Genomic DNA, 27,607 nt, shown 5'->3' with positions numbered 1-27,607 from the left:
AAAAAAAAAAAAATCTTATTTTCCTTCCATATATCTCATCTGATTGGTTCTTCTAGATGAAAAGGGCGGGCTAATGTACACCATTGGTTCACGCCTGACAGACTCTCTGTCTATTGGTTCAGTCAGACATCACTCAGAGAATGCTCTGGCTCTCCCTACCTATGGTTACCGCCCTTGGGCTGAGTGAGAAATCAAGCACTGAAGACATCGCATTCAGTGGGAAGACGGACGTTATTTGGAGATTCCTTAGTTAGGTCCCATTAGCCTCAGGTAAGGACATAGATAGCTCGGGTTATTAGAATTGGTATGTCAAATGTCGAACTTGCTAGCTGTGCTGTTTTACATACTGTCACTTGCATATGTGCTGGTTTAGCTACTAGGCTAGCAACTTGAGTCAACTGTTAGCTGCTAACGTTACATGTCATCGGGCTGTTTCGCATGGTGTTACTGTATCCGAGAAATGTAGCTAAGTTGCTAAAGTAAATGTCCCACAAATCGCTTGGTCTGGCTTTAACTATTGATTAGCTAATGTGTGCTATCTTTTGCTAGGCGATGATAATTACTATGAACGTGTTTACTGTCAGTGTGATAATCATAAACATATCAAGAGCGAGTTAGCTAACGCCGTTCCGTAACCCGCTGTCCACAAGAGATGGATGAAACTATTTCAGATAGGGCAGCTAACTTACGACCAAATGAACATAACGTACTTAGTAGTAGTGCGATATGTTATGCCATTTTATGGCACTACTAATTTCATCTAATGATTGTGGTATCTGTTCGGTTCATAGTTCTTTCATTGTGTAGCCTATGCCTTGCTATTTGTATATAGGGGACATTTAATCTTAGCTGCCCATCCCTGTCAGCCTGACAAGGCATTTTACAGACAGGCCATCAATACCGTGATTGTGTGTTTCACAAGAGTTTCAGTGTTTTCAAGGATAGTGGGATGACTCACACCAGTGTGCAGGGTAAGGGAAAGGCTGTGACTTTAGCTGCAGTTCTACTTGTTTGATAGGTGCAAGGCCATTGTGTCACTGAGTCTACTGAAACACTTCTTGTTCAAGAGCTAATGTGAGGGTTTATGTGTGTGTTCACAAAGTTAGTTCGACCAGCAGTAGGGCTCAATGGTGAATGAAGGGTGTGGTCCAAGTCTTAAGTAGGACGCCTGAAGCAAGGCGACCTTCCTGAAGGTGTGCAGCAGGTAACTGAGTGGAATGTTGTGGTGACCGCTGACATGGAATTTTTGGTGATACTGCCTATCATACCACGCTCTGCAGTGCAGTATTGCAGATAAACAGGCTCCTCAGATAGGATTTGTTTAACCTGCATACAATTCACTGGAGAGTGAAACCTGGCTGTGAGTGTTTAGTTACACCCTTGGTGTAATGCAGCCAGACTAGACAATAGCAATTGTCATTTGTTTTTACAAAGTGGTGAAAGTGGCAACCTTTCTTGAACTTGTATCATTACTACAGCCCTTGCAAGTCCTTGTTAAGCTGAAAGGCAAGGCACAACTTGCAATCTGTTTTCATTATTTTAATAATGGAGTGTGTGGCTCAAACAGGGGGTTATACAAATCATGTGTGTTTGTTTGAGATCACACCACTTCCTGTCGGGCCCTTTCCAGGTCTGTACACGATTTGGAGGGACAGAGCATGCTTGAGTGGATGAACAACATACATGTTGCTTTTTTTATTTCCCAGACACATTGACTGATGACATAACAAGGACTGGGTCTAATTATAAAAAAATAAATCTGCACCATAACCATTTAAGCACATTTTTTCTCCCGACACCTATATCGTCTTATTGATTCTACTTGTTCATGTATTGCAGTGAACATACCTTAGTGACTGCATAATCAGATCCTCTGTTGCTATCTTGGTCTCTTTCCTATCATTTCTGACACTTTAAGGCACCTTTTGGAGGCGGAAGATAAAAGGATGAAGGAGAAGTGAGTAACAACAGGGTGGAGAGACAGAAAAGTAGAGAATAAAACTGTAGGAGAGTAGGTGGGAGGAAGTGCAGACTCTTGTCTCATGGGTAGCAGAGCTGGGTCATACTAACTATAGTCTTTGTGTGCGTTGATGGGGCGGTGCTCTATAATAATGTAATAACCAGTCAGTACTTCCTGTTCATCTCTGAGCTGCAAGTTACTATTCCTCCTTCTGCCTCTGAGATCTAAAATAGTGCAGGCAACCTGGATATTGATTGCTAATGTTATACTTGACAGAGATAAACTTTTTAGCTGCTAAGGGTAATATAATATAAGCCAGAGATATCTGGGATGGCGTCTGGTATCATATCACATACTTAATGGCCCAAATAATCTTAAAATTGGTCTGTCAACATCACTTTTTTTCAAAGATGCAGCCCCACCATTTGACCTCAAGCATGTTCAGACATTTCACTTAAAAACATGGTTAAGCTTTGTTCGAGGTGGTGATGACAGAGGTAGAAACGGATATTTTACATTTCACTTTCTCCTCTTCTATTAGAGATTAAAACATGACGAAATTTCTCGACTAGGTAAAAAGTGTCTCGCGATATCAGTACACAAGTGCAGAGCAGCAGCCTCGAAATCAGCATAGAAAATCCCCCGCCCGTTCTCCAAAGTTGACTCTGAGTTTACTTTTGTAGAGCGATAGCGGAAGAAAAAAAGCTGCCTGTAAAACCCATGGATGTTTAGTGGTTTATTGCAAAAGCTAAAAAATCAGAATGCAGGTCAAGCTAAATAAGGGAGCTAGTTAGGTAGCTAACGTTAACGTAATATCTTATATGTCCTAAGAGCCGATGTGGGTTGTTGAACGTCAAAAAGTACGGGCTTATCTGCTAATGTTAGCTACTGACCGTTACCTTGAAACCATCCAGCAAATAGACGGTACCGTAGGGTGATTTAACGTCACCGCTCATTTTACACACAGTTTAACAACAAAAAAAACCAAAACGCTTTACTAGCTAACTACTAACAGTAACGTTAATACAGCGTGTCGGAGGAATACAGCGTCTCCTGCAGGCAGAGGGACCGTCACCGCAGCGTTTGCTAACGTTAGCTTCTTGTCTCATCTGGTGTCTGATAAACGGTAAATTCATCAAATTCAGTGTCCACAATGCTATTTTTCAATAAACTGTAGCTGTATTTCACAGGACCGCGTGAGTGCGGATTTCATGTCGCGGCTTTCGTCGCCGTTTGCGCGGTGTACATAGCAGAAACCCTGTTGTGCGTCTGCCCTATTTATACCATGGCGGCAGAAATGTTTCCGTGGCGGGCCGCCGCGGTAATATCAACATAGAGGAAACACTGGGTTTACATTAGGCCTGCAGCGACGCGTCGATGATGTCGACGCATCCACGTCAAAATTACGTCGACGTCAACCTCCTCAGAATTCCCAACAAAGCCCTGCAAAAAGCCCCATGAAAAGATAAAGTCCTAAAAAAACAGCTCGCCCTTAATCATCGAAGGTATGGGAATACTTCAAATATAGTCCCAAGTACTAACGTTAGCTAAATTAATTTCATGTTTGTGTAGTGTGTTGTGTAGCCTGCGCACTTAGGTGGTGCTAGCTAACTATCTTAGCTCTCCGTGCAGTTTGTTCATGCTAGGTTAGTAGCTAACTTTAACGTTAGCTAGCTACTGGCGCCTAGACAGCTGTGTTTAGCTAACGTTAGTTATCATCTAATGTTGGCTTGAATGGTAGCTAGCTTACGGCTGCAGAACACAGCTATCTATAGTAGCTAACGTTAGCTAACGTGAACGTTAGCTACTAACCTAGCACGAACAAACTGCACAGAGAGCTAAGATGCGTTGGTTAGCCTAGCACCACCAAAGTGCACAGCTGCATTAGCATGTAAACCTACAGAATAGCAGTTAAGAGAGTGAGTTTGATTATGCATCAGGTTTTATGTTGGGACTGTTATGTTGTGTTAAACACTCTCAGGAATGTCTGTACTGTTCACTGCAGTGTTTTTCTTTTTTGCACTACAACTTGATTTTTTTGAACAAGAGAGTTATGTTGGTACTGTAAAAGAGTAAACAGGCTGGCCTTTCATTTTGTATAACAGTAAAATAATTATTTTATTTTGTGTAAAGCAGAAGATTTTTTGCTGTGCAAAATTGTTTAATAAAATATATTAAGAATTTTTTGGTATTTATTTGAGATACATTATGGTTTTTATTAATCGAGCAACAGAAAAATAATCGTTATATTAATCGTCCAATTAGTCGTTAAATTAGTCGACTAATCGATAAAATAATCGCCCGATTAATCGTTTAATAAATAATCATTTACCCCCAGCTCTAGTTTACATGGTTTAATTTTCAAAAAAAACACCATATTTTTGTTGTACTACACATTGCTGCAGCTCCTCTTTTCACCCTGTGTGTTGAACTCTCTGTTTTAGCTACAGAGTGAGGCATCCCACTTCTATTCCATCTTTGTTGGGAGTAGGGATGTAACTGTATGAAAACTTAACCTCACGGTTATAGTGACCAAAATTATCACGGTATTTTTAAAAGTGTGTTCAATATGTTCAGAAAGCACTGATAGGCCTACACAAGCTGAAATAGTTTCAAAAAGTGTAACAGTGTTATTATATTACAAAAATATAGGCAATAGGCTTGTAAAAACTATTGAAAACTGGCTGCTGAAACACCGGCCCGCTGTAGGGTGTCCGCTAAGAACTTGAACCAGAGATGTCTGACTTTGAGATCCAGGAAGATTTATTTACAACTCCAACATGAAGTTAACTATGAAGTTGTATTTGATGTTACATGTGAAGTTGGATGTTTCCACACCTTGGTAATCCACCGTGATAATAATGATATTTTAAATGAAAACGGTAATTGTTATCGTCAACATTTTTACCGTGGTTTACCGTTACACCGGTAATCGTTACATCCCTAGTTGGGAGTCGTAGCTGAGTAAGGACTACTACCCAGTCAGAAGCAGAGTATGAGGGCGTGCCATGCTAGCAGCTAGGCGAGCATTATAACGTGTGTTACAAAGTGACGCGCACTGCCATGAGTCCATGACGCTAATGTCTGATTACTCCACATTTTCATTGTGATATTTTGTGAATACATTTTGAATCTGCAACGTTCTCTGTCAGGTAAATCAGTAAGTCATTAGTAGGCTAAACAGTGGAGTTGCATATTAAGTGGTTTGGGGTCCTTCTGTAAGTAATTTTGGGGTACAATTTGGTTTTGAAGAATTCTACAAGCAGCAATTAGCCTGGGTAAACCCTGACGAACTCCCGGCAAATTTGAGATTTGCTCTGCAAGTCAGTCTGGCGAAGAACCCATTCAAACCCATTTCCAATGTCCCCGAAATCGAGGCACCAATCACAACCGCTGAGGCGGGCTTTACACCAATCACAACCGCTGAGGCGGGCTTTATGCGACGACGATAGCTCAGTGATGGCGAGCAGCTTTTTGTTTACATTCAACATGAGGGCTACTGAAGCGCAGCGTCACCCGGATCGTTGATCTGATTGGTTGGACTATCCAATGCGCCCAGAGGCATTTGAGCGGCGTCCGTTGGTGACGCCCCTTTGGAAATGAACTGTCAATGAACCTTTCCCAGACTGGTGTCAACCAGGCTAAGCAGCAATACCATCGGCCAAGCAATCGGCCCGTTCCAAACACGCACATTTTCAATGGGCACTGGACTAGCATGGAATAAGTAACGGTGTAACTGGTAGTTATACATGAGAGAAGCTAGTCATTTGAGTTTGTGGCAAAACCATTCAGTGCTCGTTTTTCATTTTGTGACTTTCGATTGAATAAAGGACTATTTTTCCAGTCTTATTTCTTCATTGAAGTTTTCTGTAAAATAGTGTTAAAATCTTGTCTCAATTTCGAACCCAATCTCGTGTCTCGTCTCGTGAGCTGGGTGTCTCGTCCCACCTCTATCTTCTATTACTTTTTAAAAGAACTTGGTCAGTATTTTGCCCATGAAAGTAACAGAAAGAAATACATTTTTTATCCCTATCCACAGTGTAACTTCAATCTGAATATGCCTCCGATACTGCCTAAAATGCTGGTATTGGCAGTACACAAGTCTATGCACCGATTCTCATACCACCTAATTTTACCCTGAAATAAACTTTATAAAATGTATTTGTTCTTTTTCTTTTATGACTGACTGTCAAACTAGATAATGAAGACAGTTCTATGGCATTCATTCTCTGTATGCTTTTGTTCATGTTTTCAAAGGGTTTAACCTGAGACAGCAGTCGTATACGATGCTTGATGCTTGCATGTTTATTTCTAGAATTGGTTGAAAATGTAATACATTGTATGTATATTATTGTAAAATATTCTTTAACAAAGTTATTTGTTTAGAAATGCAGCCTACTGCATACCTTTGCATTGTCGTATCTGTGCAGAATTGCTACACAGTCCACATAGAAAAGGCCTATTTTCATTCCAGCTCAAAAAATCACTATATTTGCCGCCATTAGGGCTGGGCGATATGGAGAAAATCAAATATCACGATATTTTTGACCAAATACCTCGATATCGATACCGCAATGATATTGTGGTGTTGTCTATTGGTGCTTTCACAAAATATTTAGATTTTTGATAAATAATCATCAGTAATGTGGATATAATGACTAAGTGGGTAAAGGCAAATAATAGAACAGTTACAGCAGTCTGGTAAGTTCAGAAAATGACATCACTTTACTGTAATGCATTAAATTTTAGATGACCCTCCAAAATGACTGGGAGAAAAGGGATGACCCTCCCCAACAATTTATTGTACTGGTTTGCGCTTGGCAAAGATGTACAGGTTCCCATTGTTTTTCTACAGCCATGACGTACGTGACTAAACCTCTGCATTCTCATCTGAAGCATCCCACTCCTCTGTTATGGTGTTGTGGCCATTTCAGTAGACTTACTCACTAACATTGTTGTGGAAACACAATAAGCATGGAAACTATATGCACACTTTATGCATTACTGCATTACTTCAAATACTAAGTTACTCATCTAGTAAACTAGTATTCACATGAAATAAAACAATAAAACATTGAGACCATTCAACGAAGGACACTGGGAAATAACAAATTCAACACTGGTTGCTATGGACTCGTCACTAGGCTTCCTCAGTCATTGTATATTTTAGCATATAGGTAAGCTTGCCGAAGCTGAACTACGGCTGAACGATTAATTGCATTTGCGATAATATCGCGATATGTTAAAACGCGATTTCCTAATCGCAAAGGCTGCGATTTGGTCACATGACTCGCGAGAGCAAATCAGTCTGCACTCCGCAGAGAAAGCATCAACTTAGCATGCTAACGCTACACTGTACCTTGAGCTGATTTCTGTCAGTTGTTCTTCAAACAACTCTGAGTTGTAGTTTAAAACTTTTACAGCCATTTTAATAAAATGAAGGGTTTTATTCTGGTTCGAGTCCATACGTGCAGTTAATGGATACAGACACGCAGAACTGAAGGCTCGGTTGGCAACTAGCTCTGATTAGCGGTTAGCTCCGGTTAGCGGTTAGCTCCGTTATAAAGATATGGAGTGGAGGAGCTGCCACTGAGAGGGGTAACAACCAGACTGATAAATGACGTTCGGGGAGCTTTCACAGCAGCGTGGCCGCGGTGTTTCAACGGTTTTATTAGTACAGTTAATCCCACGGCAAGAACACCAGCAACTAGCTAACGCAACGATAGCCTCTCTGAGCAAGTGCACACGGCAGCATGCAACTTCACGAGGGGGAGGGGCTGGAGGCAGCTCCTCTCTGTAGACTGTAAAAAAAAATACACTGTGGTGTGTGTGTGTGTATATACTATATTTTTACTTTTTTAACTGTGTAGTGTGTAATTGTGTGTTGTTCATACTATAAAATGATTTATTGTTTGTCTTTGTTGAATAATACAGAAGACAAAGAGCTTAAAAAATAATCGAATCGAAATCGCAATATTTGGGAAAGAAATCGCAATTTATTTTCAAAAATCGTTCAGCCCTAAGCTGAACATTATCCAAAACTCCATTTCATACCACTCCTTTCTTCTCAAATGCCTTGAATGTCGTTTGCACATTTTCACAAATAATCACCGGGACCAAAAGGATATACCTCCCGTCCCATGCCTTCCCGGCTGCCGGCTGGTGCTGTCTGTTGCCCGAGTTTCGGCTTTTCAAAATAAAAGCTGGTCAGCTATGTTTTTGTACGGTGTTTTGGATGTTTTGGAACTAAGCAGTACGGCAATCATGCTAATGAATAAAATTATTTTTTCAGCAGATGTCTTAGTTACAACATGATGGAGCTAGCAAAGCAGTTTTGTGTTTATATGTGCGAGCGGGATTTATTCAGTTTGGGTAATCCCACGGTCTCTAAAGCTACAGGTCTGGCTGGCTAAACAGGGAGGGACCCATCTGCTAGCGATAGGGGCCAAGACTGAGAGAGCTACATGGAGCTACATGGATAAATATGCACCAAACAAGCCACTTTGAAATGTTGCTCTACTCATGAATACAAAAGTTGGGTGACCCTTCCCCGTAGACAAAAAAAAAAATTGGATGACCCTCCCCTCAACAAAGAATAAAACAACATGACCCTCCCCTATTTTCCTCCGGTGGTCCATTCCATAAATACCAAACGGTCCCTTATGCCATATTACGATATTACGATATCCAAAATCTAAGATGATATCTAGTCTCATATCATGATATCGATATAATATCGATATATTGCCCAGCTCTAGCCGCCATATTGGTAATCACTGAATCTTTCCCCTCTAAAATCAGTATTGGTATCGGTCTCAAAAAGCCCATCTCTGTCTGGCCCTAGTGATCATACATCTTATAGCCTTTGTTAATTCAGCCAGGCTTTGTCACTTGAACTTTATCACTAAACATTTAGCCTATCGGATGAACTTAAGTGGTTATATTTGTGACTTTGTTCTTGTGCAATCCTCAATAATATGTTTATGTGCCCAAAAATAGCCTGAGTTGTACAGGTGTGTGTAAGGTGAGCCTCGAGTGCAGACATGTTTGCAGTATTATTATTATTGGCTTCGAGCCATCTGTTGTTATCTTAAAGGATTAGCAGAGAGAAGGAGAAAGGAATCAATAAGATTGGACTAATAGATCCTCTCAGTGTCTCCACTTCAGCCCGAGCCCACCCATTGCCATCATTATCCCTGTCTGCATGCTCCATATCTCTTCTGTCCAATACTCAAAAGTCCTGGACCTCACTGTAAACAGTGGCGGTTGTTTTAGATGTGTTGTATTATATGTCAGCAAAGTGAAAAGTAGGATAATATGGTAAATGGTGTTATTTTGAGCTGATCTTGTCATAAGAGCATTGTGTGTGTGTGTGTGTGTGTGTGTGTGAGACTTAACGCTTATCCCAGGCTGACGTCTTTGCTTTTTCCAGATCTTGGCCAGAAATGTCATCTCATCATTGCCTTCTGCACATTATTAGAATTAGTCTGGGTAATTTAACCAAAATTAGAACCAAGAAAGCAATAAATCAAACTTCATATGATGCAAGACCAATCTTTTCACATGTTCTCTCATTGGCTAGAAAATATTTTGACTGGTGTGGAAAAATAGTTAGGCATAGATATGAGAATATTTAGCAGAATACATCAAAGTCTTAATTTTCACATAATAGCAGTAAAGCCTCCATGTGTTTTTCGTGTCCCTGGACATCTCGGTGTTGATTATGATAAATGAACAAAACTCCCCTTTCCAAAACATGCAAACAAAGGCTTGTAATGGCGTCATGAGAAACAAATCCTGGCTCTATTCCACGATCAGAGCACAGAAGTCTGCTGTTGTGGACGCAATACTCGCACACAATGATTTTCATATGATTTGGATTCATGGGATATTTAGAATCGGTCAGATATAATGCTCAAGTTAAAAACTTTATTTGTATATTGTGTGTTGGTTCTCCAGTTTAGCACTGTGTTCATGGTTCAAAATTGATTGTTTATTTATTTTGTTTCACCACCTTGCTTGTCTAGCATTAGCTTAGCTTCATTGCAGCTGAAAGGCTAATCTCCTTCCTCCCAGGTAGCTGTGATAATATCCTGCAGTAGCTGTGCACTAGTCATTACTGTACTGACTCTGTTTTCCAAAATCGGATACAACTACTGTACAGGGGAACATTATGGTGAGATTATTATTGTAGCTCATTATATTCATACGTTGTCAATGTCATCATTGCTGACATTTGAGCCCAGCTTCATCTGCTGGCTCTCAGGCTTGCAAATGCCCCTGCCTCTGTATGACTCTCCGTAATAAATAATGAATGCGTGTAGTTGTAGCGGTCCCAAGGAGGAGGTGAGGCGAAAAATTAGACAAAGACAGAGCCTGGGTTGTGGAGAGCCGAACAGTACGAGAGACACAGACTGGGTCAGACTCGGACTCGGGCAGCTCCGGGGAAATGGCACTAAAAGTTTAAAGAATCCTTGACTAAACCAGAGTTGAAGCACAGGGTATTTTTGCTGCTGTAAATGGGTTTAGTGCTTTGCGTTAATGGTGCTGTATTTCCCAATTGACATGCATCGGTGAGACTGTTGCGATATTTCTGCAAGTAACTACCTGTTGTGCTCGTTTGTTGTTGTTTTTTCGACAATGGCATGAGCAAGCCATTTGGGAAAGTAGAGTTTAAGTTTAAGTGTGTATACAGTTGTACAGTGTGTGTGAGTGATTACAACTAAGACCATCTGTGGGAAATCATGAGGTCATTTAGTGTTCGGACTGTGGCGTGGGAGAAGGAAGTGAAGGCTCTTCATTTTGTTTGACAGGGTGCACACTCACTTTCATTCATTCACTTATCTGAGCTTTATTTAATTGTAACTGTGGTGTTATGTTCTTATACATCTACAGTACTTAGAGTTTACTCCTGTATTTCCTGCCACTGACAGTTTGCTTTATTTTCAGGCCCTTAGTCCCTAGAAGGAAAACATAAACATGCATTTCATATCCAGTAGAATAAGCTTATTTTGCATCTTCTTTTAATTCATTAATGTTTTCCAAAGTAGCACAGATTTGGGTTGTTGGTGATCCTCATGGGAGTGGTTGGATGATTTGTTTGAGCCTGAGAAAGTGCTTCCTTTGTTCAGCTGTGTGTACGAGTCGCTGTGTGTGTGTTGCATCATTGCAAGGCCTCATTACCCAGCCCAGCTGTGATCGACTATTGTTTCACAGGGATGAGATAAACATTGTTTATTTTAATTTCGACATTGTTTTAGTCAGACAAATTCAAAGTTTTGCCCCATTGTCCTGAATGTTTGTTTGTTTGTTTGTGTGTGTCTCCAGGTAGCCTCTCCCTGTTCTGGAGCAGTTAGCCTGAGAGAGAACATTGTGGCTGTGGTCTGCTGTTCAGTGTTGCTTAGCAAGCTATAGCCGGCACCATGGCGCTGTCATTCAAGAAGGACCTGGAAAAGTACAAGGATCTCGACGAAGATGAAATCCTCAACAAACTGACGGCGGAGGAGCTCAAACAGCTGGAGACAGCCCTCGAGGAGATAGACCCTGAGGTCAGGACTCTGTGAGGATTGGAGGAGCTCCAGGGCTCTTTAGTGGGAGGAAGTTCTGTGGCAAAGGGATTTATTGGAAAATGGCCCAAAAAAAGAAATAAATTAGGCATTTTTTTGCGCTCAAAAAAATTCTTTGCAGCCATAATTAATTTTCTCAAATAAGGGACACAACTACAATCTTAAAGGTGGATTTTTCCTTTGCACTCTCCAACCACATCTCCCAGCCTCCATGGTTGGAAACATCTTTTAAAGGGGTAGTCTCAGCTGCAGCAGCTCTGTCAGCAGACTGCCAAGTGTTTGTGTGTTTATTTGTGAGTAGAGCCAGAGAGAGTACAATGAAATCCACCCCCCCCCAGGCGCCTGGGCGTCTTATTTAAATTCCATCTAAACCGAGCAAGATAAATCACCCCACATGGTGACCCCACAAGGCCCACAGGAAACAGTCAGCAACAGTGGAAAAATAATAATATCTGGATCCCCCTCCCTGGTCATTAAATAGGCAAAGTAGAATTTGGTATGTTCACAAAAAGAAGCACTGCATTTAGTTTGAATAAACCCAGGCTGGCAGGGCAGACTTTTCTAAATTTTCACACATCCTTGTTCACCTCCCCCACGTTTTGACTCGCCTCCAACAAACGGTCCAGAGATGGTTGCATTTTTAGCCATGAGGTTTTGGTTTACATGCATCAAATTCAACAAGTTCATAGTATGTTTACTTCCTGTTTTGAGGAACTCGTAATTAACGTCTATTTCCCATGTGACTCTCAAACTCTTACCACACAGACCTAAAGATGCAACAAGGAGTATACTGGCATTTGCTTGCAGCGCTGTATCTGACAGAAGTTTGAGACAGTCCAAACCTGTCTGCCTTGTACCAGGGTTATCATAGTAAATTCAAAAATAAAACCAAAATAAGCAGTTACAAATATTTTTAGTAAACTGAAACTAAATAAAAAGTAAAACCATTAAGAAAAAGTCAAACTAAACTGAAACCATATTGCCAGGTTAAAAGACTAATAAAATTTAAATAAACATTTAGTTTTCTAGTATAATATATATATCACTACTGAAATGAAGGAGACGGCATGAATTTCCCTCAACTCTCGTGCCGTTGAACCACAGAAATTGAACAGACTTGACGGCGCTGTGCTGTAATTGCTCATGCACAACAGGACACTTAAGTAGCGCAAAGATTAAACATTAAACAACATTGCTGTTCTCCAACCATGTATTTTGTATGATGTATGTGTAGCTACATACTTCTAAGACATTATGCCTGGCCCTAACAAAAACAAACTAAAATACTGTAAAACTAAAACTAAATGTATAAAATGAAACCTTTCTGAAAAACTGAAACTAAACTAAAAATAGCAAACACACTCTGAAAACTAACTAAGTTGCACACACTTGTTTGGGCTTGCGAGCCGGCCAAAGAGTAGTAGGCTAACGTTACGTTTTGAGTGGATGGCGAGCATGAGACGCCGAAGTGGATGCCAATAAGATTCTGAATGGAAAGTTTACTTTTAAAAAGTTGCCAAATGGTTCCATTGACAAGACCAAAGTGATCTGTGTGTTTTGTCGTTGTGAACTGAGCTATCATCGCAGCACGTCCAGTCTGAAATACCACTTGATGGCCAAGCACACAGCTGATGCGAATTCTCTGCCCCCTCGTCAAAGCCAGGCGACAATGGATGACTTCAGACCATAGACTGTATATTAATATTAACAGTCTATGCTTCAGACAGAAGCACATGGATACCACAACTAAGAACAAACTTAAAAAAACATTTGCACAAAGCAAGCCGATCCACTTTTTCATGTTGATAAGAGCATTAAAATGAGAAAAAATAATGGGCCAAAAAGAAATCAAGGATTTAGAATAGATAAAAATGTGCGATTAATTGTGATTAATTGCGAGTTAACTATGACATTAATGCGATTAATCGCGATTAAATATTTTAATTGTTTGACAGCACTTATCTATATATATATATATATATAGCTAGCTAGCTATACTGAAATGTCCAACTAAGATATTTTTTCATCATATAGAAGGCATACAGAAACATTTGCAGCTTAAAAACAACATACATTTAGCATTGACCTTTTACCCAAGTCTAGAGTGAGTGTATTAAAGTCTTCATCAGTTGACAGGTCTAATGTGTCTCCTCGTCTCTTCTCCTCAGAATGCTCTTCTCCCAGCGGGCTTACGTCAGAAGGACCATACAACTAAGACAGCCACAGGATCATTCAACAGGGAAGGCCTTCTCAAATACCTGGAGAAGGAAGCCATGGAGTACAAGGACAGAGAGGATGTAGTGCCCTTCACTGGGGAAAGAAAAGGTGTGTGTTTGTCTACAGAGAGTCTTTCCAACATGAATATTTACTACTTTAAAACCTTCTATTGACTAAAAATCAAAACGGAGAAAGTCGAAGAAGAACAGTCCTTGGTTGACTGATAACACTTGTGCGGATCAGAATCTGTATGTTTGCTTTTTTAATTGTTAGAATTTAAATCAACCTTAATTCTTATAGTTAAGATACCAATGAACAATATTACAAACAAAAAAATATTCCAATTGACAAAGAAATATTAAGTTTTGTCATTAAAATGATGACCACGAAACAAATTCCAGTAGGGCTGTTATACAGTGTTGTATATTGTACCTTGCCTAACTCTCATTAAGAACATCATTGTTGTGTTGCTATCACATATTAGTAATGTGTTTCTCAGGGGATGCAAAACCCTGTGTCTGTGTGTGTCTGTATCAGCAGTACAGACACACTGCAGTAATTACTGTTCTGCTGTCTTAGCAGGTATTATTAATGCGTGTCTGCTCTTATGCAACATACAGTCGTGCGGGGGAGGTGTGTTTGTACCAAGGGATAGGAGGAAGGCAGTCCCAAAGGGGAGGCAGGGTTATGATTTAAATGTTTTGAATCCATCTGTTTATTTATGTTAGTTTAGTTTCTAGAGATTAGTAAACCTGGACTCAATGTGCTCAGGCTGAGGTTTTTCCTTAGACAAAACTATGCAAATCTGGGCCAAAAAGCTTATTTGAATGGGACAGATTTCTTTGTTTGGTTTTGCTCATTGATTAAAACTTGTCCAGTGCCCATAGAAAATGTGCCTGTTTGGAACGGGCCGATTGCTTGGCCTGTGGTATTGCTGCCTGTAACTTTCTCCAGAACCATTGTACACCAACATTACTTACAGAAGGACCCCAAAGCACTTAATATGGGACCCCACTGTATAGCCTGCTACTGACTTACGGTGTACTTCTAATTCAGAGGAAAACATTGTGCTACTACATTTACCTGACAGAGACAGAGTTGCAGATTCAGAGTTTAAAAATGCCTTTTTATTGAGTTTCCTCTTAGCGAAATGATCTGAGTGAATTTAAGATGGGCTTTTATTGTGATGGCAGCGGGTTTTTTTTTCTCAACATTTTTTCCTCAAACTTTATTGTTCGGTTGTTTAGTTTAATTCACAGTTTATTAATATCCAATATCCAATGCTGCCCAAACTGCTCCAAATTCCAAACCCCAAGTTCATTGGTTACCCAGGAAACCAAGTGTGAAGTAGAGTAGATAAACGGTTCTCGAGATATTTGAAAGATAGACAGACACACACACAAACACACACACACACACACACACACACACACACACACACACACATTCCCCGATTTATTAGAGAGATGTCGGTGACAAATACCTTGGGGCTTACCGGCAATTTCCACTGGATGCGGAACGTCTGCGGAACGTCTGCGGAATGTCGACGGAGTCATTAGGTTTCCATTAAAGTCAATGTGTGTATTTCCACTGACTGCAGAACGTCTGCGTCCCTACTCCATCCCAGTTCCGTCAGTCCGCAGCCCTCCGGAGCAGATACGCAGAGCTTCTATTTTTGATGGATGACGGAGAGCTCCGCAGCAATTCAGCACAGGGCAGATTGTGCGGGACAGGAAGTCGAGCACAGAAACAAAATAAAACATCCGGTTACTTTTCAAAATAAAATACACCATGCTCACGGCAGGTCATATTTTCCTGCACTACACCTTGAAAACACAGCACAGAGTTGTTTTCCCTCTACTCCTCTGGATGGAAACAAACTGTTGTTGGTTTTGTGGTTCTGTTTATAGAAACTACATCCTGTTATATCGCGCGAACATACGTCAATTCGCGAGATCTCGTGCTCGGCTGGCCGCAGCTGTTACGCAACAAATCCGGACCTGGTAGGTATTGACTGACGGCGGAGCACGCAGCCGTTCCGCAGCGGAGCCGGTTCGCAGACGTTCTGCATCCTGTGGAAATCCACGGTTACTAGTTAAGATGCATACTGTGACTTCAGCTGTGGACCTTTGTCTCATGTTGTAACTAAACAATAATGTCCCAATACCGTAAAAATTATTTTATATTAAATATTTCATATCATTTGTATGTGATGCTCACACGTTTACTGTATATAATCAGGCCTTTTAACAGGCCTTGGTATTGGCATTAAAGGAGTGAAAATAAACTTTAAATGTGGGATGCATCATCATGGCAACAGTCTGTGATATGAAGTTGTCTACCTAAAGGGGAACACAATTGTCAGAGGACCCCTGAGTTTTGTCACAACACAGTACTGCAGATGTTTGGGGCAGGAATTACAATACAGAAAGGCGAAATGAACACCCACTGCTGATCCAGATGGGATTATGTAAAAGACATACATAATCTACGTCACTTTCTAAAAGAGAGAGAAAGGAGATGCTTTATGTGACAACATGACAGAAAAGAAGTGAGTAGAGTAAAAACATTTCTGGGTGGAAATCTCGTCTAGAGGAATTCATTTTTTTGGGACCTCCAGAGATTTAAACACTACTCCCTCACTGGAGAGGAAACATGGAGCTGACATCTTCCCCCTGACCCAACCCTAGCCTGTTAGAAATTATACTCCAGCTGTGTGCGAATATATATATGTGTGTGTGTGTGTGTGTGTGTGTGTGTGTGTGTGTGTGTGTGTGCGCATGCCATGCATGAGTGTGTGCACGCCCTCTGACAACATGGAAAACTCAAATCACTGTGGTGGTTCTGTGGAATGTAGCTGATTCTCGTCCCCTTGTTAAACTCACCCCCTGCTGATAGTGTGTGTGTGTGTGTGTGTGTGTGTGTGTCCTTTCAATAACTCAGAGGAAAACAGCCTACTTAAATGCCATGGCAACCACTACAGCCTTCAAACCATTATTATATTGGATCAGTTCATCTTAATATATTCTATAATCCATTGTCCATTCCTTCTGTCGTCCTTGATTTCCTGAGTTTGGGAACATTATTGACATTATAACGAACATTAACACGTTCTGGCTAAATGTTTTTGTATTTTTCAGTGGGGTTCAGTTGAGGTTTAAAATGTGTTGCCGCAATGGAATATTTATTACTTGTTACACTAATTGGAGCATTCAAGGCATGCTTCTGTTCAAGTCTGATAAACATGTTTGTAGAGGTTACAATGGAGGGTGTGGCTGTTGGACCTGTGACAACACACAAACACACAGCAGCTCTGTACCAAACGCCTCAAGTGTTCGCTTGTTATAAATTGCTTTCACAGTTGAAGCATTTGCCATTAAGCAGCCATGTGTAACAGGGAACTGGTACTGCAAAGGCAATAAATCAGGTGCTGCAACTTTGCTGTGCAAGATGTAATAAGCCAACCTTTTATTGTAAACACCAGTGACAGTTTACAGACCAATTTCTAGGTTCAACTGGCCCTTCTGACTTGCTGTAGTTGTACTGTAAGAGAACCATTTTTCTGTGCAATGAGGAATAATATCCGTCATTTTGGGTGCACTCAATTTCTGTTTTACCTTCAAATATTGTGGTTCAGGTAATTTCGCTAACCTGTTTGTCTTATTTTCTGGACGCTGATCTTTCCTGCCTCATCTGACTTTTTTTTATAGCAATCCCTGTGTTCCCAGACCTCAGCAGTTACTTGTGTAAAATGTTATTATAACCCATATAATTGATTTCCAAAACTACAGAAGTATGACACAAATTTAGATAAACAGGAATTATCCATTTTAAAGGGCCAGTGTGTAGAATTTAGGGTGATCTTTTGGCAGAAATGGAATACATTCTTCGTAATTATGTTTTCATTACTGTATAATCAATTACTGTAGAATCATTGTGTTTTCATTAGCTTAGAATAAGCCATCTATATCTACATAGAGAGAGCGGGCCTACATGTTGCCCTGCTTTGAAGCCTAGAATGGACAAGCCAAACACTGGCTCTAGAGAGGGCCTTTCTTGTTTTTACGGTACCTGAAGGCCACCGTATATATTCTGCTTCAAGCTTGAAAAGGGAGGGGTGGTCGGAGGGGTATTCAGTTGATTGCAATCCTCAACCTCACAGCTAGATGCCACACAATCCTACACACTGCACCTTTAAGTGTTACAGTGTAAGCTGTTATCTTCTGTTTAAAAAAAACAACAAACAACTGTACACTACCGCTATCAGCATGCACAGCACCAGGGTCATGTATTATGTGTCTAATTTTTTGCATCAGACTAATGGCATTGATGAATGACTTCATGGAATTAAAATAAGGCATTGGTGCATGAATGACAATGTTTTCCTTTGACTGGAAAGAATCACAATACCCCCCGATACTCTAGTTACTGGCAGACACTGTGTTATTGACATCATGCCTATTTCCCCATTTGTACAATGTTGTACCATGATGTGTTTTCCTCATTTAGTCCATGATATCTTCTCCTGTGGGATCATACAGATGACAAGACTTTAGGGCTGTCGACCTCTTGGCTCGGTCTTCTTTTTTGCTCAATGGCTAAATGTCGCTCCAGAGGGACTGGCACAGGATGCTGCCTAATGACTGTATTTTACTGTTTACTGGCTTTCAGGAAGTGCCAGAGCCCCCACTTGGGACCAGTTTGAACAATTTGACTGGCTTGACTGACTTAGGAGTGAAAGAGGGAGGGCCTGTTCTTGGGGTGTTTTTGTTTAAGGAGACAGGCATATAGAAGCGAATGGCACCCACTGGATGCTCTCTCCACCCAGTGCAAGTGTTTGTTGCCCCAGCAGTGCAGTTTAGATTAGACTCCAGTCTAGTCATTGTTCCATGACTTCCTTCGCTCTTTCCGTTTCTTTCCTCAGATAGGTTACTATGGCAATACCATAGTTGTCAGACAGTCATGGCTTGACTGAGTTCAGCTAGTCTGAACCACTGATGTTTGGGGAATGTTGTGTAAAACAGCAGGAGGCCCAGACTTATTTAAACAGCCCATTTCTGTTGTTCAGACTTCACTTCCTTGTCAGAAACCATTATTATTATTATTATTATTATTATTATTTTCAGTCAATCACAGCGGATGTAATTAGATTTTGCAAAACTTACTAACAAAAACAAATGCAGAAGATGCCAAAATGAAAATATGTATGAAGATCTGTGCTGATTCTCTGTGCATGATTGCAAAGAAGCATAAAACATTTAATGGATTAAAGTAAACAAGCCAAGAAACTCACAGTGTAGAAATAACTAGAAATGCGAGAAGCCCAAGAGCAAAGGAGAGCGATGACCATTTCAAGGCCCTGCTGTGCTGTGAAGTGTGCCGTCTGATGTCAAAGAAAAAAAGCAAGACTCGAGATAGAATCCCTGATTAGTGTTCGTGTTAATTCCAAATCTATCAGTTTTTATTATTTGCTTAATATGGAAATGTGTCCATCTGCTCGTAGACTCACACAGCCCTTGGCAGTCATGCAGTCTTAGACTGTGGCACAAGGCAAGAGGATAGGAATGGCTGTAGGAGAATAACGAGGCACATTAACTGACAGGTAACGGTTGGATATTTTTTTTTATAGATATTGGAGGTTGTGTAACATCTCATAAAACCGTCACCTGGCCTGCATGTACCCATTTCTTCCGTCTGTGTTGACGTTTAAGTAATTTATTGCCTGCCCATTTTTTATGAGGGCTGAATCATCTTCTTTGAGTTTAGAAGGTCTTCTTTCCTCACTGTCCTTTTCTTCTTTCTCCATAGGTAAAGCATTTGTTCCTAAGCAGAAACCAATGGAAACCCGCCAAGAGGAAGTCACAACCCTCGATCCAGAATTAGAGGAAGCCCTGTCCAGCGCCACAGATACAGAACTGTGTGATCTAGCAGGTAAGAATGAATAAATACCTTTTGAGAAAGCTAATAAAGTCATTGTAAAAAGGTTTTGAAAACATAACTCCATATGAGGCTTTCTTTAAAAAAAAGAAGCTTTGTAGTTGTGAGAAACTTTCAGTCTGCCAGAGCCCAGTGTGCTGGGACAGTAAAACACAAGCTCCTTAAGCTGCTTACACACCAACCAGACAGCCAACCGTCAGCAGAAAAGGCAGTTGGACTGATCAGTCTCCCCGAGTTTGTCAAAAACATGCCTCAGAACACACCGAAGAGACGAGATGTAATACGTCTCCATAACAGCAGGCAGCGCTAATCTTTATTGTCGCCCAAAAAATAAAACCGGCAGCTGATTGGACGAACCCGTCACCTGGGTCTGGTTTCTCCGGAAATTCAAAGACAGACTGTCATGGCGGCTTGTTCAGAATACGATCTCATATTGTATTAAAATAGTTCACCGAAACGTGTTTCTGAAAACATTTTAAGCAAGAAATAGGCCATGCAGTTGCTGAATCTGTCTTCATTTCAGATTGACAAAGGTCAGTTTAAAAGATTTTCGTCAGATTTTGAGAGACTCTAGTCACGCTCATTCCGCTCCCCGTTTCCGGGTTAGCACTCTACCAATCAGATGGGTCATTTGAGTCCGACTGCCGGCAGTGCCCGCCCCGCCACGGTACGGAACACACCGAACAGACTCGAGTCACTGATCTCGCCAGACTGTCCAACGGCCGATTATCGGCTCTGTGTGTCCGGGCCTTTACACTGTGGCCGTTTTCGAAATCGCCTACTGCATACTGCAGACGACTGCAGCATGCAGTACCTACTGAATATTATTCAAATATTTAAAAAAAATAACAAATTCAATTTGAATGGTATTATAGAGGAATACTGACAGTGTGTGTGTGTGTGTATATATATATATATATATATATATATATATATAATCTCTTGTTGAGCATTATAACTTCGAAAAACAATAGCTTCCAGTTAAAGGAGTATTCCGGTCGATTTCAACACGTAGCTCTGTTTGTGGTCCGGTAGTGCTGTCGTTAGCGAGAAAAATGAAAATAATCGGTGTTACCTACACCGAGTTATCCGGTGTTTTTAGCTGATCTGGACCAGAGAATGTTTGGTGTAAAACAGACCGGTGATGCTGTTCTGCCCTCATTGTTCTCCGTGAAGTTGGATACAGTCGGACCAAATTTGCAATTAACCATCAATTTTAGTAAAACGGCCCATATTTGAGCTCTACATAGTTGGTTTCTCACATAAAAAAGTCTCAGAAGTGAATTTAGTGATGAAATAGCAGACGAACAATGTAAAAGGTTTCCAGTTGTTGGCCACGACAGCAATCCACGGTCGTTGTGATTGTTGCGGCGCTTTGCATTGTGGGATACAGTAGGTGAGAGAGACTGGTCCGAGGCATACTGGAGATTTTCTCCGAATCAGTACGACATCCGGGTATTTTTGGCATACTGCAGATTTTGCTTTTGTTTGCATACCGCATACTACATGCTACATTTGCTACATCTGCTAGTATAGTACGCGGTTTTGAAAACGGCCTGCGACTGTCCTTCCCAGGGCTCCGTCCTGAGTGTGTTGATGGGGGAATAAAAGGGCTTACTGAGCAAAATAACACTACTTCTCTTCTATGGCCTCTAGATTTGGTTACCCTTCATTCGCTTACTGGTGCATTTTTTAACCCTGGAGAATAAGATTCCTTACTAAAGCTGCTGAGTCTATGGTTTGCTTTTGTTTTGCAGCGATCCTGGGTGTTCACACGCTGGTCACCAGTAGTCAGACATATGATGGGACTGCATCTAAAGAGGGTTACAACAGTAAGTGCAATCATGGAATTTAACTGTTAATTCAAAGGTCCCAAAAGGACCAATATCTTGACCTCTGCCTGCGTGTCTTTTCTAGATGTGATCAAAGGGGAGAAGATGAACCCAGTGTTTGATGAGCCTCCCAATCCCACTAATGTAGAAGAAACTCTGCAGAGGATAAAAAGCAATGATAGCTCCTTAACAGAGGTCAACCTTAACAACATTAAGGTACACAGAAACACAAGCTTTCAGAGTGTGTATATGCTACTAGACTAGAGTGACAGCAGTGTGTTTTTGTTGGTTTTCTAGAACATTCCAATTCCCACACTGAAGGACTTCGCCAAAGCCATGGAGAAGAACACGACCGTCAAGAAGTTCAGCCTGGCAGCAACGCGGAGTAACGACCCCATTGCTGTGGTGAGAGCGAGTGGCTTGTGGGCTTTTAATGGCTTTGTTGACACCTGGCGTGACCATATTTACGTCTTTGCTCTATTTCCTCCTCCTCCCAGGCGTTCAGTGACATGCTGCGAGAGAACAAGACATTGCGAGCGTTGAACTTGGAGTCCAACTTTATCACCGGGGCAGGGGTGCAGGCTTTGGTTGATGCGTTGCGAGACAACGACACACTCACAGAAATCAAGATAGACAACCAGGTACCGGATCCTTTGTGACACACACAGACATACTGTACATACATGCATCAGCACACCAGCATCTGAAATTATCCTTTTTTTTTGTATTTCTCCTTTTTTATTGCTGTCATCATTCAGGGTCACTGTAGGTGATTACAGGGAACGTATGACAGAGGAAGTTTATGCACTCTTTTAAATAAAGTGGTTTCACAAAGCCTTAAGTAGTTGTAAATGTCTGTGTTATGCAGTGTGCAGTTGACGAAAATGCCAACCAACACAAACCACTGCCTGAATTAAACGGTTGAGAGTTTCCAGTAGTGGAAAAGAAGTTGAACCATATTCCTGTGGTGCAAGTCTTAAAGTGCCCATATTATGAAAAAAAACCCACTTTTTCTGGGATTTGGGGTGTTATTTTGTGTCTCTGGTGCTTCCACACGCATACAAACTTTGAAAAAAAAACATCCATGCTGTTTTGAGTGAGATACGGTTTCTGAATGTGTCCTGCCTTCAGTCTCCGGGTGAGCTATTCAAAATCTGCACGGTTTTCTACGTCACTAGCCGAAACGAGCTGGCTAACCGCAACCGTTAGCATGCTAGCGCTAGCATGCTAACGCTAGCATGCTACCGCTAGCATGCTACCTCGTTCTCAATGGCAAAGCACTGCTACAACACACACAAGTTCACCATAATCTACAAAAGAACTACTTACATGTGCGCTCTTGTTTAGAGTAAGTCTCCCACCTAATCCTGCCTTGTAACTGACCAAAGTTGGAGAAACAGCCTTTCTTTTACTGTCTATGGAAACAGCTAGCTAACATGATCCTTACCTGGCTACTGCGCATGTGCGACTACAAACAAAGATAGTACAGAATAAGAGATGTCTCACTCTGTAGCTGAAACAGAGACCTGAACACAAAGTGAAAAGAGGATCTGCAGCAGTGAGAGAGAGCTGTGCAGTACAACAAAAATATGTTTTTTGAAAATGAAACCATGTAAACCTATTCTGGTACAACCTTAAAATACAATTATGAACCTGAATGTGAGCATAATATGGGAGCTTTAAGCTGCAGACACACAGACCAGATGGCTGACCCTCGGCAGAAAAGGCAGTTGGACTGATCAGTCTCCCTGAGTTGGTCAAAAAAGTGCCTCGGAACACACCAAAGCGATATAAGCGATAACAGCAGGCAGCGCTAATCTGTATTGTCGCCCAAAAACGAAAACCGGCAGCTGATTGGACGAACGCGTCACGTGGGTCTGGTTTCTCCGAAAATTCCAAGGGGGTAAGCTTCGCTTCAGAGCTCGAACCTCCTATGGCGCCATTTTGATGCTACAAAAAGATCACCCGACGTTAGCATTCCATTGACTGCCATTCATTTTGACGTCACTTTGACAGTGAATAACTTTACATCTGAAGTGTTTAAAGACTCTATTTGTCCATTGTTTATTTCTAAAGAAACACGACAATGTATAAAAGGCTCAGATGTTTTTGTAAAAATAGGCTAACAATTGTGTCATAACCACGCGACTTACTGTCGCATAGTAGAGGAATTACCGTATAGTACAGGAGAAGCTAACAGGCAGTTTCGACTTACATTAGCTGTTTAAGTTTAATTACTAATGTTGACTAGCATTTTAGTTAGCAATAATTAGCCTGTGTCCATGTTATCTTCTTACATATACCTACACTCTCCGTCTCTGCAAGATTGGGAATGATTGAGATTTGTCTTGGCACAGCTACCAGAAGACTTACAACTTTCAGACAGGTTGCTCACGTCACATTTACGTAACGCTCAGCCCTCACCGAAAAAGTGCTTCTAATATCCTTCACTGGTCTCCGTCCAGAGCAACGGGATCTGTTGGTCCATTCTTATATACTGTCTATGGGAAATTCACAGACAGACTGTCATGGCGGCTTGTTCAGAATACGATCTCATATTGTACTAAAATAGTTCACCGAAACGTGTTTCTGAAAACATTTTAAGCGAGAAATAGGTCATGCAGTTGCTGAATCTGTCTTCATTTCAGATCGACAAAGGTCAGTTTAAAAGATTTTCGTCAGCTTTTGAGAGACTCTAGTCACGCTCATCCCGCTCCCCGTTTCCGGGTTAGCACTCTACCAATCAGATGGGTCATTTGAGTCCGACTGCCAGCAGTGCCCGCCCCGCCGATTATACATGTCAAATCGGCCAAAATGAAGGCCGCCGGCCCCTCGGACGGACGACGACACAGAACACACCGAACAGACTTGAGTTACTGACCTCGCCAGACTGTCCAACGGCCGATTATCGGCTTGGTGTGTCAGCGCCTTTAGTCTCATAGTCTTTAAACCAAAGTGAAATTCAGGCTCTCATGTTCAGGTCTTGACCTCTCTATATTTGTGTGTGTTTCAGAGGCAGCAGCTGGGTACTACTGTAGAGATGGAGATAGCTAAGATGTTGGAAGAGAACAACAACATAGTGAAGTTTGGCTACCACTTCACCCAGCAAGGACCTCGCTCCAGAGCTGCTGCAGCTATCACCAAGAACAATGATCTGGGTATGACACATGCACACAAGAATTGTTGAGATTTGTTTCAACTTGCTAAAGCGGGTTGCGTGGTTTCCCATTACGTTATCCTCCACCTGGTAGCTCTCTCTGTGGGAGAATGAGTTGTAACAATTCCAACTTCTCTGCAGTTTGTCTGCATCTGTATCTACAAGTTGTTTTTTCCATAAGACGTCAGTCCACAGTGACGACCTCTGCTCTCTTTTAGCTCCTCATCCTGTCAGAGTCGCGGTAGCACAGGTCTGATGCATGGGTGTGACTCCGAAGTGTGTCAGTGCATCACAGTGTGTGAATGAATTAACAGTATGGAGATTGACACGGTGTGATCACACAGCTTTGAGAGTGATTACATCTCCCTTCCTGTTTTCTGCACACACTGACACATGCTGTTGAAATGGGTCTAAACTTTGACTGCTTAGCTCATGATAGATAGATAGATAGATAGTTACAGATATATATAGATAGATAGATACAAATATAGATAGATAGATAGATAGATAGATAGATAGATAGTTACAGATATATATAGATAGATACAAATATAGATAGATAGATAGATAGATAGATAACTAACAGGCCTGTGTAGGTTGTGTAGCATGTTTGCAGTTAATTCTTATATTCTTCCCTCTGTCAAGTGATTGATTTTGTGGAATAATTCATGCTTTTTGCTCTTTTTCATTTTACTCTCTAGTTCGCAAGAAGCGAGTGGAAGGGGACCTGTAGGGACGAAGCCCAACCTGCCTCCCAGCCAATCCTGTTGTTTCATCTCACCGTGTGGAATAATTTCAGCCAATGCCCTGGTCTCATCTCACTGTGTGGAAACTTTAGTCTTGTGCCAAACTGCGGGGCAAGGCGCGCTCAACCAGAACATACATCTGAGAAGAAGGGAAATAACTGGAATTGCCCTCTCCCATTCACATGTTCATACTTGTGTTTATTATTATGTTGTTATTGAAGGTGTAAATCTAATTTGTTTTTAGTCATTTCATTTCAGCTGCTCCTTTTTTTTTTTTTTTTTTTTTAAGCCTTTATGTGATCTGTCCAGACTTTTTACTTGCTTTTTTTCCCTTTTTATACTACGCTATAATCATGTGGAATAAACATGAACATTACCAAGTAACAAACAACAATAACATCTTTTGAAAAACAATAACTAACAGTGAAAGAGCCCTGTATCCAACCATGATAGTTTGAGGCCTAAGCTCCCAATACCTGTATTGAATCAGCAGAATTTGTCATTAGAACGATAGGGATAGCTCTAAAGTCGATCTAGGCTTAAGCATCAGAAAGTCAGACCAGTCTGTTAGAGCCACAGCTTACTGGCAGAATGGTTATAATATAGCGTAGCCATGACTACTGCAAACCTTGTCTGACTGTACAGCTGTAGATACCACAAGTTATCCTAAGGTAACATAAGTCACCATGTGGTTAGATCACTGTTGTACATTCCATCTGTGTGGTGGTTTGCAGGTGTTTATTGGAGTTGCCTTGTAAAGCCAGCTTGACTGTCTGGCTGGTGATGTAACGGTTAAGTTTGTGCTGGCCTCAGAACAGATGCTGGCTCACCCCCTTATATGAATTTAATTCTGTACGTATCAATGCATAATGTTTTTACATTACTGTTTTATTCTAACTAAAGATCTTGGGTTTTTTTTATACGGTTCAATTCTGATGTTGGTTATTGTGATCATTTATATCCCTTAACAATCAAATATAACTAGCTTTGGATATTTTGGATCAAGTAAAAGGGGGATTGTACTGTAAAAGGAACAGGATATTAACTCAAACAGGCTTTGACCTGCTCTTACAAATGATGCCGTAGATGTATGTTCAACACACTGGGTTCCTCTGACGCTTAACCATGCCAAAGACTAACACATGCAGTGCTTAAAGTTTCAATATGTAACGTGAGGGTTATTGGTTCAGGTTTTGGCTTTGTCAGCTACAGTCACTTCCTTGCAGTACACATCCGGGAAAGGAGTCTGTAGGTTAACAAAAATGATCTATACATTTCTTTAGATCTCATCATGCCATTACGTTTTGTTTTATTTCTATTTTGTGGGCCATTTGTAGCTAAATGTTTGGCAAGTAGTTCACTAAGATGCGAGGAGGAGTTGGCAAACACTTTGTATGTTTTACTTCTCAGGTTGGGACTATGATGGTTGTGACACATTTTCTGTGAACTTTATCTCCCAGATAGAAAGTTTTGTACAGAGCTTGAATTTGACTTTTCCTACTCCCTCTTTCACACTTTCACTTGGCTCTCAGCACTAGCATGTCATTCATTATGTAACTGAAAACAACATGCTATGCGTGCCTCAAACTGAACTTCCTGAGGTACACTAACCTGCTTGAGATGGGTATAACAGGACTAATTCAGGATTACTTGAAACGTTGTGTATACTGTTTATGTGTAATAGGAACAATATGCTGGCATGAACATCACTCATGAACATCATGTTTCTATCGACCAAAAATGTTCTTTCATCCTCACAGTCTCACGTTCCCTGGACAAGAGTTGTATGGCTGAGTTCAGTACTTCTGTGCTTCTTCTGTGGTCATATCTGCTACTATTTTTCTTTTTTCTTGGACCTTTTGTTTTTACATTCCTGTGCTTTGCTGTTGGACAGTCAGCTTAAGTGGAAAACCGCTTCTTTGCCTGGGCTTGTTAAGAATATTCTGTGATTCATAATATACATTAATTGTAAAATGCCATCTCAAATTCAAAGTGCGCGCACACACACACACACACACACACACACACACACACACGTATGTGTATACCACATAAATCTTAGGGTTTTTTTGTACCTTATAACCCAGGTTTAGGCTCAATATAAGGAATATGTACTATTATAAAACCACAAGACTGGTAAAACGCACTGCTGAATATAAGACATCCTCAACAATAAATGTTTTTACATACTC

The 27,607-nt window shown here is 41.0% G+C and overlaps 1 protein-coding gene across 1 annotated transcript; it reads left to right on the top strand.

The window, feature by feature from the left end:
* Positions 1–103: 103 nt before the first annotated feature.
* Positions 104–27,607, top strand: tmod2 (tropomodulin 2). Its single transcript, XM_031306315.2, has 10 exons — positions 104–270; positions 11,288–11,508; positions 13,695–13,851; positions 19,552–19,674; positions 21,438–21,512; positions 21,598–21,728; positions 21,810–21,917; positions 22,010–22,153; positions 24,526–24,670; positions 25,371–27,607. The coding sequence occupies exons 2-10, from the start codon at positions 11,383–11,385 to the stop codon at positions 25,400–25,402; spliced, it is 1,041 nt and encodes a 346-aa protein (XP_031162175.1). The 5' UTR covers positions 104–270; positions 11,288–11,382; the 3' UTR covers positions 25,403–27,607.

The sequence above is a fragment of the Sander lucioperca genome, chromosome 3 (assembly GCF_008315115.2).
Source record: "Sander lucioperca isolate FBNREF2018 chromosome 3, SLUC_FBN_1.2, whole genome shotgun sequence".
Classification (NCBI taxonomy): domain Eukaryota; kingdom Metazoa; phylum Chordata; class Actinopteri; order Perciformes; family Percidae; genus Sander; species Sander lucioperca.
Note: the sequence above shows the minus strand (reverse complement) of the source record. Positions and strands in the feature narration are given on the sequence as shown.

What these genes read in the sequence shown, in the direction of transcription:
- tmod2 (XM_031306315.2), top strand. Translation starts at nt 11,383, where the DNA reads ATGGCGCTGTCATTCAAGAAGGACCTGGAAAAGTACAAGGATCTCGAC. An exon ending in TCAACCTTAACAACATTAAG is followed by an intron (nt 21,729 to 21,809) that starts GTACACAGAAAC and finishes TTGGTTTTCTAG; the next exon opens with AACATTCCAATTCCCACACT. An exon ending in AAATCAAGATAGACAACCAG is followed by an intron (nt 22,154 to 24,525) that starts GTACCGGATCCT and finishes TGTGTGTTTCAG; the next exon opens with AGGCAGCAGCTGGGTACTAC.